The 13,788-nt window shown below is 51.2% G+C and overlaps 1 protein-coding gene across 1 annotated transcript in view; it reads right to left on the bottom strand.

The window, feature by feature from the left end:
• The window catches only part of ADORA1 (adenosine A1 receptor), a gene marked incomplete at both ends in the record, with an annotated part of 34,719 nt that extends 22,041 nt beyond the window's left edge, over positions 1–12,678 (bottom strand). Inside the window, one exon of the mRNA XM_080698514.1 lies at positions 12,338–12,678. Within this exon, the coding sequence (XP_080554640.1) occupies positions 12,338–12,678 (341 nt within the window). The remainder of the gene's footprint in view (positions 1–12,337) is intronic.
• Between the last annotated feature and the right edge of the window lie 1,110 nt (positions 12,679–13,788).

Raw genomic sequence — 13,788 nt, forward strand, 5'->3', positions numbered from 1 at the left:
GTCCCCTGCTGAATGTAGCCTGCAAAAGGCATGGCCCCCAGCTCTCTTGTCTACCGGAAGCTCTAAGGGAGTCCAAAGCCAACTGTCTTTACTGCCTACCAGGCAGAGGAAGCCGATGGCCTCCGGAGACACGACACGAGGTGGGAAGAGCAGGTGGGACCCTGCGGGTGTCTGGAAGCCTGAAGGAGGTTTAAAGGACTCAGTCCTTGAGCTCTGAGGGGCCAGAGGGGGTGGAGACTTGCCTACACGACTTGCCTACACAAGGATCCCGCTCTAGGAAGAACAGCAGCGGCCCTGCCGTCCGTGGCCCCGCTTGAGTGCCTCCTAGGACCCATGTCTCCCTCAGCGCCTTCTTCCCTCCCCATCTCCAGACACGGCACTGCCAGAAACCAGGGGCCACATTTGATTCTCTCCCCAACTCCGCACATGCAGCGCATTCCCAGCTGTTCTAACCCTACCCACTTCTCAGCATCTCCACGGCTTTGCCTCACCCCTGGGCTCCCTCCTGCCCCCCAATCCTGCCCCCCCCCAATTCAGTGCTCATCTTATGTTAATGCAGTGAATTACAGTGATTGATTTTTTCAAATGTTAAACCACCCATGCATACATGGAATAAACCATTTTGGTGGTGGCATATTATCCTTTTTATATCACTGGATTTGATTTGCTAATATTTTGTTAAGGACTTTGACCTTTTAAAAGTGTAATTGGAATTATAGCCTTCCCCGCTTAAACCATTCAGAAGCTCCATAGTACGCTTAGAATAAACCCAAACTCTTGACCATCAACCTGCCTAGATCCTCGGACCCTGTGGGTCCCTCTGAACATCAGCTTAGGGTCTGGGAGTCACTAGCAAGGGCCTGCCACAGAATACTGGGAGGGCTTCCTTCCTCATTCTCAAATCGTAATGTAGACCCCTGCTTGCTTCAGCTCTGTTGGCTCTCCCCCAGCTAGTCTCAAGGGTCCTTGAAGGCAGGGACCAGGGCCATCTCCTTAACCATGATAAGACGCCTAATTGTATCATGAATCTGAATTAATGAAGGAAGGAGCTCGCTACCTCCTCGAGCCTGTGCCTGCACTGCTGAGCCTGGCTGGTGACGCGCTCACAACCACGTGTCTGAGTCTCACTTCAGACTCATCACCATGAGCTTTAGGTGGGCTCTGCACCTGCCCCCAATTACAGGAGACTTCCCAAGTCCAGTCACTCTCCCACTTCCTAGAGAATGACTTCGCACTCGCTGCTCTCCAACACCTCCCACCGCACCCTCGCTCTCAGCTGATGACCTTGCTTCCCGCTGCACTGAAAACACGGAAACAATCAGAAGAGAACTTCACCTACCAGCGTCTGCGCCAGTGCATAAAGAGCCCCCGGGATCCTGCCCAAGCAACCTCTCCATTCACGCCCTCGCCCCAACGCGCGACTTGCCTAACCAAGGACGCCGCTCCAGAAAGTCTCTCTTTCACTCCATCAGGAGTGTTTGACTCTCTTCAGGGTGTTTCAGTCAATACACACACCCATTAACCTCCCGCTTATCCTAAAGCAACACAGCAATATGCCTTCTCCTCACTTCCCAGGACTCCCGCTGCCCAATTACTTTGCTCTCTGCAACATAATTTCTCAAAAGAGGAATCTAAACCAGCTGCTTTCCAGTCTATCCTTTTCTCCTTAGCCTCTTCCATTTGGGCTTTTTGCTCCCCCAACTGCACTGACATTGCCCTGAGATCAGCATGGCCTCGCCTTACGCAGTGGTAATTCTGTCCTTGTCTCCTCTCACCCATTGCCAGCATTTGAAACAGACCCACTCTCGCCCCTTTGATATACTTTTTTGGGGGTACTGGGGATTGAACCTCAAGCCCTAATTTTATTCTGAAACATGATCTCATTAAGTTACTGAGGCTGACCTCAAATCTGTGATTCTCCTATCTCAGCCTCCCAAGTTCTGGGATTACAGGCATGTACTGTTTTTCTTTCTTTCCTTTTCTTTTTTTTTTTTTTTTTTTTTTTTTTTTTGGTACTAGGGATGGAACCCAGTGGCATTCTACCTCTGAGCTACACCCCTAGCCCAATTTTTTTATTCTTTATTTTGTTTTTTGTGAGTTTTTTTGTTTGTTTGTTTGTTTGGGTTTTTTTTTTTTTTTTTTTTTTTTTTTGGTGGTACTGGAGTTCCTGGAAGCCCTTCTACCTCCGGGCTACACTCCCAGACCTATTTTATATTTTTGAAACAGGGTCTCTCTTACGCCAGCACGGCTGGCTTCGAACCTGCGCGATCCTCCTGTCTCCGCCTCCCAAGCGCGGGGATTACAAGCGTGCGCCACCACGCCCGGCAGTTATTCTTTATTTTGAAACAAAGTCTTACTGACTTGCCAAGGGCCTCACTAAGTAGTTGAGGCTGGTCATGAACCCGGATCCTCATGTCCCAAATGCTGGGATGACAAGCGTGCGCCACCACGCCCAGGTATTCTGATGTACTTTCTATATCTGGCTTCTGGGATATCACACTCTGGGCTCTGGGTTTTCTTCCTACATCTGGGGTTCTTCTTCAGCCTCCTCTTCTCCTCAACTTCTCAATGTTTGGTTTGAGAGCCTCTTCTGTATATTTTCTCTTGGAGATTTTAGCCAGCCTCATGGATTTTGACATTTATATTCCCTTCCCAGACCTCTCTCCTGAACTCCATCCTTGTATGTCCAGCCTCCTGCTCAACATCCCACCAGGGGACCATCAGACACTCCAAACTCAACATATCTAAGGCTGAACTCCTTTTATCGCTTCCAAGACCTGCCCCATCTGCAGCCTTTCTCACCTTGGATGATGCCAACTGCACCCCTCTAGATGTTGAGGATTAAAAGTGCTCGCTCGTGTTAAGAGAAGAAAAAGGGGAGGTGTTACGGTTTGGGAGAATATGATTGTGGGGAAACTGTTCCCCGGGAACCTCTGCGAGGGTCCCGGACACACTTTCCCCCAACCTATAACAAAACCCAAAACGACCAAAAACAGAAAAACTGCGGGTTCTTGTCCTAAGCTAAGAATAAATATGTATAGTTTGGACAGTTACTGAAGATTTAAAGAAGTTTATTAAAAAGATAGAAATACAGAAAATAGAGGGGGAAGGGTGGCTCGGGCCAACTCACCACTTCCCAGATACAGCACGTGGACCGGAATTTTTATACCCATGACCTCCATCTTGTTCACGTAATCCTGACGTAGTGAACGTCCCTGTAAGGTACCTCCCCTTATCCTGTAAGGTACCTCCCCCAGCAAGGTGCAGCAAAGCGTCTCTTTCCGTGAAGGTCGACCCCTCCTACCATCTTAGTTGGCTTATCATGTAGATCTGTCTTTAGATAGAGAAAGGCCTAGTTCTCCTCTCCTATTGACTTGTTAATTACTTTTAGCTAGGTTAATTTACATTGGAATAGTTGCCTGCTTTTAGGCAGAACCCAAGTCCTTGCACAGATTTGCCCCTCACCTAATTTTTAAAATATATTAATAATCATAGCTTTCAGCCAGGCGTGGTGGCGCAGTTTGTAATCCCTGCGCTTGGGAGGCTGAGACAGGAGGATCACACGGGTTCGAAGCCAGCCTCAGCTACTTAGTGAGGCTCTCAGCAACCTAGTGAGATGCTGTTTCCAAATAAAATAGAAAATAGGTCTGGGAGTATAGCCTGGAGGTAGAACGCCACCCCCAATACCACCAAAAAAATAAAAAATTAAAAAAAAATAATCATAGCTGTCTCAAGTCTTCCTAGGCCATTCCCAATACTGGTACAGGAGGTACCAGGAAATAAAATAGACCAAAATATGCCATGTGCAGGTACAACTATATCACAGTGATGCCTACTATTATTTATAATTCACCAATAAAAATACATGCTTTTCTGACCACCACCACCAAAAAGAAAAAAAAAAAAAAATGTAGTCATGTTGATTCTTCTTTCTCACATCAATGTATAGATAAATTTCCACATCTACTCCATAAGCAAATTCTTTGGCTCTTTTTCAAAATATACCCAGAATTTAAACAAAGCCTAGTACATTCATACTGATACTGGGTGAAAGGAAGAAATAGGTAAGAAAGAGACATAAGGGAGAAGAAGAAAAATGTAACTTTAACCTGGAAGGCCACAGCTGTTAGATCCAAAGTCCCTGAGGAATTTACGAGCGACCCAGACCACTGTGGACCATCCTTAGAGTGGTGTCTGTTTATCAGAAAACAGATCTCAAAAAAAAGGAACCTCCTTGATCACTACTCCAGAGAGAGATCTCCTCAACAACACTGGCTGTCCTTGAATAACTTAGAAGGATACCTGATGATAAGACAGTCGCGGGATGATAGGACAAGGCTAGAGGACCAGGGAACCACCCTAAACCACCTTGTGATTACGGACTCACTTGCCTCCTGCCCACGCCTCAGAAAATTCTCCTATGAAGGAAGAGTCCTGCACTCCCAAAGGTTGGTCTCCCCCCCACCCTCTCTGTCTTCCCCCTTTTGCAATGGCCCACATTCTCCCTTGAATGTGTATTTTCAACTTTTCCTAAACAAACTTCTGTCCATGTCTCTGACTGGTGCATGTTGAGATTCTTTACCATCACATTAGCCAAGGGTCCCTCCGATCTTGAGTTCCTTGGGGAATTAGCCAAGGACCCCTCCGATCTTGAGTTCCTTGGGGAATTAGCCAAGGACCCCTCCGATCTTGAGTTCCAACGGAGGAAATCAACCCGTCACCCTGACAATACAATAAAGGGGAACATTTTGCTTCAAATCATACCAGGGATGAATCTCAGCCTTAACTTGGGACCTGAGATGTCAGACACAAAAGGGTGCATACTTTTTTACTCCATTTATGCAACTTTATAACAGAGAAGGTCAATCTATAAGAGTAAAGGTCAGAATAGCGGTTACCTTTTGGGCGGCACTGACTGGAAGGGGCACAGGAGATCCTTTGGGATGCAAAAATGTTCTAAATATTGATCTGGGCGGTGGCTACATAAGTATATACATAAAACATCAACTTATCGAGCTATATATTTAAGATACATACACTTCGCTGTATGAAGCATTTACTTCAATCAAAAGGTAAAATTTAAAAATGCACCTCCAGGATTAACCCCTCGCTGCCACCCCTCTGTCTTCCCTCTCCAGAATTGCAGGAAGAGCTCCTAACCAGTCTGCTGGCTGCCTGCCTGCACCCTTGCCCCTAGGGCATGTTCTCTGCAAAGGAGCACAGGGATCCTTTAAAATGGACCGTGCCACTGCTGTGCTGTGAGTCCTGCAATGGCTCCCATTTCCTTGAGAATGAAAGCCCCTGTCCTCCCAGAGGCCCCAAGTGGGCCCATGGCTCGTTATCTTCAGCCACTCTCCCCTTGACCACGCCATCCAGCCACGCAGCCTCCTTGCTAGTGCCCCACACACTTCAGGTACATTTCTACCCTAGGGCCTTTGTTCCAGTCGCTTCCCCCGCACAGTGTGTTCCCTTGCAATCTGCGTGGCCCAGCCCCTCACCTCCACAGTTTTGCTCAAACGGTGCCTTCTCCACAAAGCCTCCCTGACCACGCTATTTAAAGCTGCAACCCTCTCGCCCAGCCCTGGCCTGGCATTCCCATTTTACCCCCTAGCACGCTGCATCATTTGATCCTTGGAGGATCCTTGTCCTCCAGCCCATTAGAATGCAGGCTCCCCAAGGAGCTGTTTTGTTCATGAATGTATCCCAAGTATCCGTACCAGTGCCTGGCACGTAGGTGGCTCTCAAAAAATACCTGTTGAATGAATGTATGAAGAGCTCCATCTACAATGGGTCTAGTGTTGGGACACACTAGGATGACCAGTGGCTCTCCCTTCCCAAAGGGCAGAGAAGTTCTGGAAACAGATAGCAGAAAGCCAGTCCCAAAGAGCCTCTCCCTGTGACTGGGGCAGCAGAGAGCGAGTATAGAGTGGGGTCCTTCACTGCTACCTGCCAGAGGAGTCCCCTGCCTCCCCTGCTCCAACCGCAGACAGGTGGGGAATGTCTCCTTGACCACCTGGGTCTGTAGACATCTGAAAATTCCTGCAGTGGCTAAGAACCTGCAGAAAGAGGCAGAGACTAGACTGGCCTCCAGGCCCAGCCAAGTGCCTGACACACGGCATGGGTCAAGGTAGGTTTATGAAATGATTAATAGATGTCACCAGCCTCCAGCTACATGCCTTTGTTTAATCCTGCCTGGGGAGGGCGTGGAGCTAGATAAGAGAAAGATTTCTGCTCCTTTGGGGTCAGGGAAGCTTCTGCCAGCTGCCCTCATTTCCTTGCCCATTTTCAAACCAGTATTTCCAAGGGGACATAAATGCCAAGGCCATCGACCTCCCATCCTCTCCCATCCCCATCGCCACTCACCAACCTTTCCTTTGTTCTATAGCAAGTGGTATCCTCTCCTGGGCTTGAATTAAGAAGGCCAAGGTTAAAGGAATGATTCTTGCTGCCCAACAAGTGGTGTGTGCCTCAGCCTCCTTCCTCTCTGCTCCCTGCATCTGTGCCCACTTGCCAAATGGAGCCAACTGAGAAATCCCACACTCTGGAGACTGCTCTCCCCCCACAAAGGGCAAAGTAGGATGCCCAGGCCTCAGGGATTCTAGACCGGGCAATAAAAACCAGACTGAGGGCCTGTGCAGTCAGGCCTCCCTAGCCCAGAAGGGCAAACGGGCTGAGGAATGTGAAACACCCCTTAGGGATTTGTAGAGTAGGTGAAATGGTCAATGGAGGAGGCGATGGAGCAAAGGAGTTGAGAAATATGTAGCCTCATAAGAAAATCTGTACAGAGAGAGGCTATGCTATTTACCAGGAGGCATAACCCAAGGGGCCAGACCTTGGCTCCGACCCTGCACACAGTGTGAATCACAATGCGGCTTTCTTGCAATAATAAAAATCAGTAACAATTGAAATAGCCACCAATTTAAGAATGAATAAATATGATATCCAAATAGTCATTTGTTCAAAAAATATTTATAGCATACCTACTCTGTTCCAGGCCTGGGGGAGGAGGGGTGTATAAGCACAGGTCCTGGCTTTTTTGGACTTGTCAAGCCCAGAAAGAGACATTCAACAGGAAACCCCCTGGGCCATGAGTAACATGGGAGGAGGAGGAAATCCAACCTGAGTACCTAACAGACAAAATGAGCCTGGCCTGGGGGAGGAGGGGTTCCCCAAGGAGGGGCTGCTTCAGATGAGACCCAAAGGCTGAGTAATAACATCATCCAACACTACATCATCATGGAGGACCTTGCGAAATAACCTTAGCTGACATGGGGAAACGTTTACAATCTAATGTTAAATGAATAAAATGAGATATAAACCATGCATACATAGACAGATGCTCTTGATATGTAAAAATAATGTGTGTGTGTGTGTGTGTGTGTGTGTGTGTGTGTGTGTGTGTGTGTAAAATTTTTGGAACACCACAATATTAATAGTGGTTCTCTGTAGGTGGTGATTTTATCATCTTTATTCTTTCCTACATTCCTCACAATCAACACAAACTGCTTTTACACCTAGAAATGCCAGGGCCCCTGCAGCTCCACCCCAGGACCCCTGGGTAGAAGGGGGTTTTCCAAATAGACATCTTGGCCATTTCCCTGCTTCTAGGCAGCTGACACGTGGGCAGGTTGCCCCTCAGTCACTCAAAGACTTCCTGGAAGCCATCCCAATGAGGGAGAGGGCTTCACTCCCGAGGAATCCAGCCGCATCCGCAGCCCTGTGCCCTTGGCTCACTCCCCAATTCTAAGAAACAGCCTTTAAATCACAAAGTGGAGCTGGCGTGTTGGCACACACTTGTAATCCCAGCATTCGGGAGGCTGAGACAGGAGGATAGAGGTTCATAGACAGACTCAGCTACTTAGTGAGGGCCTTTGCAACTCAGTGAAACCCTGTTTCAAAACAAAGAATAAAAAGTAGGGCTGGGGGTGTAGCTCCACGGTAGAATGCCTCTAGGTTCCATTCCAAGTACCAAAAAAAAAAAAAAAAAATCACAAAGTGATATCTCTCCATCATGTTTCTCTCTGCACCTAGAGGAGCTGGTGATTACTCTAGCCTTTCATTCACATCAGAGGCAGGGAGCAAGAGTTTAAATTGGCAAGAAGAAAGAGCTCCCACCCTCCTTGGGCCTCAATTTCCCATCAGTCCACAAGCATGAAGGATTGGCCTTTAGGACTTCCTCCAGCTGTTCTTGCCTTTCAAACACACTAGGCTTATGACTAACACATCCTTAGAAGATTTGGAGACAGCCTACCTTTTCCATAAAGAGATGGAGACCCCAGAGTAAATGTTCTGGAACCCAGAGTCCACAAACACCTGCTGGACTCAAGGTTCTTTAGTTGTCAAGGAAAACCCAGGCCAGCCAGGTGGGAAGGACTAAATTGGTACCTAAAAGCAAACACACTCTAACCTACCAGATTTCTCTCCCTGCCCAAGACTTGGCAGGCATGCCCAGCCTTCCCCACTCCGTACTGGGCTTCCCTGGGTCCGCAGCCCAGTCGGGCTGACTTCTAGCTGTGGAGTGAGGCAGGGTTGCCAGGGTCTCCGCTGCCCACTGGAGCAAAGGTGAAGAAGAAAGGGAGGTGCTGAGCATGGACTGAGCAGAGCACAGAGGGCACTGGCAAAAGTCAAAGGAGCAAAATCACCCCACTGCCAGCTTCGTGAGAACGCCTGCATAAATCTGCAGCTTCTTGGACTGAAGCAAGACATGCATGGACACACAGGCTAAAGGCATCTGTGCCCAGGCCCGGGTTCAAACCTGCCTTTGCTCCTGACGCGCAGATTGGGCAAATTACTGAGCCTCCCAAGCCTCTGACCTTGGTGTATCTAAAAAATCATCTACAGAACAGGAACAACAACCACTTCTACTACTGAGAGGTTGTGAACATTAAGTAAGATTATATATAACCATAATATAACTAAATGAGATGAACTATATAACCATAGCATTGTGCCCAGCAGGTAATCACTAAGAGATGAAAAACACAACACAGTGCTTGTCCACCATTGCAGAGCTGACTTGTAACACTGCAAAGTTCAAACTCAGGTCTGCCCGAATCCCAAACACACGCAGGTCCACGCGTGCACACACACACATACACACACACACACACACACACACACACACACACACACACACCCTTCCTTTCATTCCAAGCATTTGGTCATGGCAGTCTTCCTAGGGTTCAAGAGGCTCCTGGAGTAGGCACCAAATTGCCACAGAGCACCACCAAGAAAGCTCTGGGTGAGGAGATGGGGAAGAATTGATGGAGATTCCCTAGAAGTAGTAGCAAGGCGCAAAGGGTGTCAATTACCAAGCATGTGGGGGTGCTATGCAAATAGAATGCAAACTACATGCAAATGACCACAAGTTATTGATGAATCTATTTGAACTTTTTTCTTATTGTAACTTGATCACACTACATGGTATGAACCTCATTTCTCTTTTGGCTTTCTGCCAAGTGAAAGGAAATTAAACTTATGTCTGACTGACTACCTGTGCCTCACTTGGTGAGGGCCTGTGAGTTCCTGTATCCAGACCCCAGATCTGCCTCACTTGTGCTGGGGGGATCACTCCCTGGTGCCCAGGGCCATGTCCTGTGTGTCAGGGCAGGGAGTCAGGCACCTGGGACCTCTGAGTAAGAGAATCGCACAAACCCAGAAGCCTGCTGACTCCAGCTACTCCAGCTACCCAGAGGGAGAGGACCAGGTCCTTCCTGTAGGACCCTGGATGGTGACAGACAAGGACCTAGCGCAGCTTACACCTCTGCCAGAGTCCTTGCTTAAGAAGGTAGCCCTCTAACTCAGCAGGGGCAGGCCACTCCCAGGCACAGGCACGGCTGGTGAGCAGCTCAGAAGGAGCTGGTGGGGGCAGCTGTACTCAGGGCCCTGAGGTGGAATAGGGGGGCAGGTCTAGTTCACAGCAAGCCGGTGACAGGCTAGACACTGAAGAGGCTGCCTTGAGGCTCACCTGAGTGTGCTCTGGAAACTAAGACAATTCAATCAGCAGTTACTGATTGTCTACCAGGGGCACCATGCTAAGCTGGGCATTCTGGAGGATTGATAGAAGCAGACAAGGTGTAGACACTGCCCGGTCACTGCCCTTGAGCCACCAACAATTCACCAGGGGAGAAGACACAAGTACAGTCCTTTGACACCTTCTTGGAATGTGTTGTGTGTGTGTGTGTGTGTGTGTGTGTGTGTGTGAGCGTGGGCATGTGAGTGCTGTCATCTAAGAGTGTGAGTATTTGTGGGAAGAGGCAGGGCTTGCCTATTCAGCCCCACTCTGCGCCATTTATTAATAATGATAATAAACTACTAATATAAACCTACCATTTGTGGCTTGCATATAAAATGTCAGGTGTAGTACTGTTTGTTTTTGTTTTGCAGCACTAGGGATGGAACTCAGGCTTTGAGAATGCCAGGCAAGTGCTATACCACTGAGCTATATCCCCAGCCCTGCTAAGTGCTTTATGTGGGTGAGTTCATTATTCTTCCAATAACCCCAGGCAGTAGGTACTATTATTAATGTCATCTTTCATAGATAAGGAAATAAAAGTTTAAAGAGGTTAAATAAGTGACTTTCCCAAGATCACACAGCCAGAAATGCATAGCAAGGATTTAAGCCCAGGCCAGCATTAGACTCTATGTCTGTACCTGCCTCAGCCCTCCAATGACAGCTCCCGAGACCTCCAGCTTCGAAGCAACAGCAGCTGCCTCCTGGAGAAGGAGCCTGCAGTACCTACCAGCATAACTACCCCCATCCACATCCCCATACCCATCCCCATACCCATACCCACAGGACAAGCAGGGAACTTTCTGCAGTCTGAGACCTCTGCCACAGCAGAACAGAGCCTTCATCTCACCTTGGTACCCACTCAGCAGACAGGATCTCTCTATCAACCTTCCTACATGCATACATCCGCGTGCAGTTCCTAATGTGGCCAGACTTCATTACAGCACTCAAGTTCCTAGGCCCAGCCCAAGTAATGGGTGGAGAGCAGTTTCAGCTATGTAGCCAATTGACCCGGGGCTCCTGGCAGCATGGTGATCCCTCAGAGGCTGAGCTCACAGGGCTTCTGGGCTACGTCCCCCTCTCCCCTGAGCAGCAGCAGTGTTTACCCTACTTTCCTTGGGAAGCCTGGTGATTGTGAGGAAGACAGTCAAGGAAGGCAGATGGTTGAATCAAGGCTCTGTCCTAGACCAGCTGCAGAAGAGCCCAGAGCTTGGTTCCCCTCACCAGCCCCTGCTCCATCTCCCTTACAGGATCGTGAACAGAGAAAATGCAGCATGAAGAGAGGCTTGGAAAGTTAAACGTGCACGATGTGACCAGAGGGAGAACGGTGAGTGCCTGGGCCTGGCCAGGCAAGCTGCCAAGCGGCATCAGAGGCCCCACATCCCAGATACAGAGCTAGGAAGCTATGCTGGGGATGGCAACACCAAAGATAGCCAGAGCTCCCCATTGCAAAAGGAATCTACTGCGACAAGAATTTACAGAGGGGGAAGCACACCCACAAGAGCGTCCTAGCAAGGCTGGTACCTGGCGGTGTGCCCAGGCAATCACTGGCACTTGGTGGCCCAGGCACTGCCTGGTGACGAGATTATGGCCTGGCAGGCCTGGGCAGGGAGCCTCAGGATAGACTGGACACCCACGCTGTCAAGCCACCCACCCCTTTGCAGCCTAGAAGCAGCACAAGCACCTCTGCTCTGACCAGCAGAGAGACAGGGTTTTGCAATAGAACGGGAGCATTAGGAGCAGGCGCTGGCATTTTTCCCTCCTTCTGCCCGCAGCAGAGATCCCATTAGTGGGAGTTGGGCAGAGGTAATCAGACCGCTGGGTTTAGCAGGACAGCCCTGGAGGGTGGAGCCTGCTGGCACAGAGACACCTGGAGAACACGGGAGCTACAGTGTCTTCAGGAAGCCAGCCTGGGTCTGATCCTAGTGCGTGCCACCCTCGGCACGTCCCCTCCTCCCCACCCCAGCTCTCTGCTCTCCTCCTCTTCCCTAAACAAGTTCCCACCCTGCCTTGATAGCCCCTCCAAATCCTCCATCTCCAGCCCAGGTTCAAGCAGCCTTGGCTCCCTGGCTCCAGTGCTGGGGTCGTGCACTGGATCCACTGCCAGGTCACAGTCCTCCAGCCACCCAAACCCCTCTTGCTTCTCCAGCCGTGGCTCAGCCTGGCATGCCTGCCCAGAGCACGGGAGGCCCAGTGAGGGCTGGGGCATGGTGACCCAGAGGACACCTGCTCCTTTGGGGTTTTGCCTCTACCTTCTCTAGATGACCTCCAAGTTGGCCAGCATGGGGTGCTGCTAGCCAATACCTGGGGCAGCTGTGAACTCACCGGAGAGGGATCTTGACGCGGAGGTAGCGGTCCACGGCGATGGCCAGCAGGGCCAGGATGGAGCTCTGGGTGAGGATGAGGACTGGACAGGCCACCATGAGGCAGGTGTAGAAGTAGGTCTGTGGCCCGATGTTGATGAGGATGGCCAGCGGGATGACCAAGGCGCCTACTGCCACGTCAGCCACCGCCAGCGACACAATGAAGCAGAAGGTGGCATCCCGCAGTGCCTGGTTCACCTTCACCGCCCAGATCACCAGCACGTTCCCGGGCACTGAGATCAGCGCGATGAGCACCTCGATGCCAATGTAGGCAGCCTGGAAGGCCGAGATGGACTGCGGCATGGTGGGCACGGGCTGGGCACATCAGCAGATGGGCACCGTGGGGCTCGAGGCAGGCACCTGTGGTCAGGAAGCCTGGGGTGGGGAGGCCGGCCGGGGGGAGGAGGACCCCCAGCAGCCTGTGAAGACGAAATCCAGTGCCTGCCCAAGCTGGCTGGGGTACCCTGGCCCCTTTTCTGCCTAACCTTTGTCCCCTCCCCTTATCGTCCTCAGAGGTTCCATCCAGCAACTTAAAATAGCAGCGGCTCACTCCACCACTGGCTTTTGTATCAGGTGTGAGGCTGCTCCCAGCACACACACTCCACAGGGGTCCCCCATGCCTGCTCCGCCCACCCCGGTCCACAGAACAGGATTCGGGGAGCTCACCACCCTGCCTGCGGGCCGGCAGGGGGTCCCAGAGGCGGTGCCCAAAGTTCCCGGCAGACGGTGCCGCCCAGAGTTCCGGGGCCGCGCCAGGCAGGGCTGGGCTCTGGGCACCGCGCGGCAGCTCATCGTCCTCGGGCTCCCGCCGCAGCGCTCCCAGCCCGGCCTTTCAAGCAATCACATGGTGTGGCAGAGGCTCGGCCCCGGACACTTTTAAAGAGGTAGCGCCCTTCTTACACCTGGGAGCCGGGTGGCAGGCGTGGATCTGAGGGACTAAAGCTGGAACCATGCCCGAGCGCGGACTCACCATTCCCCAAGGCGCGCACACCTGCCCTGCGCCCACCCGGCTGAGACTCTGCTGCTGCCAGGCGCGTAGTCTCCTGGTCCCGCTCCAGCTGTGCCGGGAACCATTGCCTACCTGCCCCAAGGGGGGCATTCCAGTCGCTTCATTCAACCCTCTCTGATGTCTTCACCAGGATGCCCCAGGGGCAAAGACAGGCACAGACTTACCCAAGGTCACACCAAAGCTGGCAGAGCTCCTAGCCACCTGTGTTGTCTGTCCAAGTGCCCCCACACCTCGCCACCTTCAGCAGCCGCCGATCCGGGGATGCCTGGGGAATCTGGGCCGCCCGCGAGGTCCAGGGAAGAGAGCCGACTGGGACTCGACTAGGGCGCCAGCGCCTCCGTCGCCCCCGGCGCGGGAGCTGAGTGACAACCGCTCCGCACCGGGAGGGGGCGGGGGCGGCGGCG

This window comes from Muscardinus avellanarius (genome assembly GCF_963383645.1).
Source record: "Muscardinus avellanarius genome assembly, chromosome: 7".
In the NCBI taxonomy this organism is placed as follows: Eukaryota; Metazoa; Chordata; class Mammalia; order Rodentia; family Gliridae; genus Muscardinus; species Muscardinus avellanarius.